The sequence below is a fragment of the Myotis lucifugus genome, unplaced genomic scaffold (assembly GCF_000147115.1).
Source record: "Myotis lucifugus unplaced genomic scaffold, Myoluc2.0 scaffold_2690, whole genome shotgun sequence".
NCBI lineage: Eukaryota > Metazoa > Chordata > Mammalia > Chiroptera > Vespertilionidae > Myotis > Myotis lucifugus.
Genome location: NW_005873738.1, coordinates 9473 through 12377, shown reverse-complemented (window position 1 = coordinate 12377; position 2905 = coordinate 9473). Strand labels below are relative to the sequence as shown.

Genomic DNA, 2905 nt, shown 5'->3' with positions numbered 1-2905 from the left:
GTCAGGCACAGGCCCGGGTGTGGGCCTCATCCCAGTGTGGGGCGTGCAGGAGCAGCCGATCCATGATCCCATCATTGATGCTTCTCTCTCTCCCCTTTCTCTCTGAAAAGCAATAAAAGTATATATTTTTAAAAACTGGGCATCTCACCTAAATACTTACCATTCCGTTAGTGCACACAATGAGGTTCCTGGGCAGCTTAACCCAAGAACTGCTGCTTCTGATTTTCACTGAGCCCCTGACTTTAGTTTCTTAGCGGAGAGGCAAAGGCCAGATTAGAGCAGAAGAGAAGACGCCAGAGCCTTCATCTAGACAACACTGTGGCCTGTTCCTGCTTTAACGCTTCCCGTGCTGATACATGGATTCTGTGTGTGTGTGTGTGTGTAGGAGCCCTCGGATGTCGTCAACGCCCTGAGTCTCCTCGTGAACATCAGCCTGGCCCACCCCGGCACCAGCCCCGCCCTGGAGGCCTACTCGGACACGGCCAAGGTCTTCAGTGTGAGTGGGGTTGGCCCTCCTGGCATCCAGACCCGCCAGCAGGTTCACCGTGGCTGCTGTGGGAAAGACACTTAGCACGTGGCCTTTAACCTGTTCATTCTCTAGATGAAATACCGTGACTGCGTGCGCAGGCCACTAGCATGTAAGATCCACGCAGCCCAAGCTTTCATGTTCCTCGTTCACTGCGCTAGGCCCGCCCGGCCCGTGAGCGGTGCCGCCCTCCGCAGGGCCCACGGGTGTTTGTGGGAGAAATAAGTAACAACCCAGCAAACGCCGTGTGCTCACTGCCCACTTAATAGAGTGTTACCCCAACCTGTGACTCCCCTGTACACTCCCACCCCCACACTCCTCTTGCTCCCCCCGCCAGGCACCCCCTTGAGCTTTGCATTGATCACTGCTTCCCTCTCGGATGTTGCTAGGCGTGTATATAGTCCAGAAGCGTGGCTTGGTTTGGGCTGGTTCTGAGCGCCATGTAGACGGAATGACGCTGTGCGTGTTCGTCCAGATTGGCTCTCCTAAGTGCCAGCGTCTGGGCTTCTTTCCTCCTGTAGATCCCGTTCCACAAAGACTGTGGGGACGACGGCGTGTGCATCTCCGACCTGGTGCTTGAGGTCCGCCAGCTGCCAGCTGCTCAGTAAGTTCCACTGTAAAGCTCCGTGTGGCTCAGAGGGTTGGGCATTGTGCTGTGCACCCAAAGGTGGCGGGTTCGATTCACGATCAGGCACATACCTAGGTTGAGGGTTCAATCCTGATCTGGGCACTTACAGGAGGCAACCAATTGAGGTTTCTCTCTCACATTGATGTTTCTTTCTCTCCCTCTCTCTTGCTCTTCCTTCCTCTCTCTAAAATAAAAAAAAGAATGTAAAGCCTAGTGTAAAATCCTATCTAATAAAAGAGAAACATGGTAATTAGCGTACAACCGCTACCCTTCCCATTGGCTAATCAGGGCGATATGCAAATTAACTGCCAGCCAAGATGGCGGCCGGCAGCCAGGCAGCTGGAAGCGAACATGAGGCTTGCTTGCTTCAGTGACGGAGGACTCCAACGTTCCCCGCCTGCCTTGCCGGCCTCTGAGCTGGCAGTTTGAAACATTGTAACAAATATAGAAGCTAAACAAAACCCCAGAAACCAGCTTTCAGCCGGCCGGGATCTCAGAGCTGGAGATGATACAGTGTTTCGATTATAGAACCGAAAAAACCCAGATACCTGCTTTCAGCAGCAGAGGCCTTGGCCCAGAATAAAAGAAAAAAAGAAAAAAAGGAGCGGTTGGGAGCTTCAGTCACCCACCAGCCTGAAAACAGCCCTCAGCCCCTCACCCAGACTGGCCAGGCACCCCAGTGGGGACCCCCACCCTGAAGGGTGTGTGACCAGCTGCAAACAGCCATCATCCCCTCATCCAGGCTGGCCAGGCACCCCAGTGGGAACCCCCACCCTGATCCAGGACACCCTTCAGCGCAAACCAGCCAGCCCCCACCCGTGCACCAGGCCTCTATTCTATATAGTAAAAGGGTAATATGCCTCCCAGCACCAGGATCAGCGGAGCCGCGAGGCCTCCTGGCACCAGGCTCAGCGTGACAGGGGGCAGCGCCCAAACCCCCTGATCGCCCTGCGGCTCTGTGTGTGACAGGGGGCGGGGCCACAACCTCCCTATCCACCCTGCTCTGTTCGTGACAGGGGAAGGCGCCCCAATCCCCTGATCGGCCCTGCTCTGTGCCTGATAGGGGGGAGCTCCCCAAACCCCTGATCACCCTGCAGCTCTGTGTGTGACAGGGGAAGGCGCCCCAACCCCCTGATCAGCCCTGCTCTGTGCCTGATAGGGGGGAGCTCCCCAACCCCCTGATCGCCCTGTGGCTCTGTGTGTGACAGGGTGCAGCGCCCCAACCCCCGCCCCCCACGGGCCCTGCTCTGTGTGTGATGGGGTAGAGCCATAACCTCCCCATCGGCCCTGCCCTGAGTGTGAGAGTGGCGGCGCCCCAACCCCCTGATCGGCCCTGCTCTGTGGGTGATAGAGGGCGGCGCCCCAACCCCCTGATCCGCCCTGCTCTGTGTGTGACAGGGGGCGGTGCCCCAACTCCCCTATCGGCCCTACTCTGTGCGTGACAGGGGGGAGCTCCCCAACCCGCTGATGGGCCCTGCTCTGTGCGTGACAGGGGGCAGTGCCCCAACCCCCTGATCGGCCCTGCTCTGTGCGTGACAGGGGGTGGCGCCACAACCTCCGCATCGACCCTGCCTTGAGTGTGACAGGGGGCGGCGCCCCAACTCCCCAATTGGCCCTGCTCTGAGCCCGACCAGGGGCTGCACCTAGGGATTGGGCCTGCCCTCTGCCACCCGGGAGCAGGCCTAAGCCAGCAGGTCGTTATCTCCCGAGGGGTCCCAGACTGCGAGAGGGCACAGGCCGGGCTGAGGGAC

General features: G+C 58.6%; 1 protein-coding gene across 1 annotated transcript in view; it reads left to right on the top strand.

The window, feature by feature from the left end:
• LOC102433768 (integrin alpha-2-like) overlaps window positions 1-2905 on the top strand; it is a gene marked incomplete at its 5' end in the record, with an annotated part of 20650 nt that overhangs the window by 8531 nt on the left and 9214 nt on the right. Inside the window, 2 exons of the mRNA XM_006108572.3 lie at window positions 386-496; window positions 1048-1130. Coding sequence (XP_006108634.3) covers window positions 386-496; window positions 1048-1130 — 194 coding nt within the window. The remainder of the gene's footprint in view (window positions 1-385; window positions 497-1047; window positions 1131-2905) is intronic.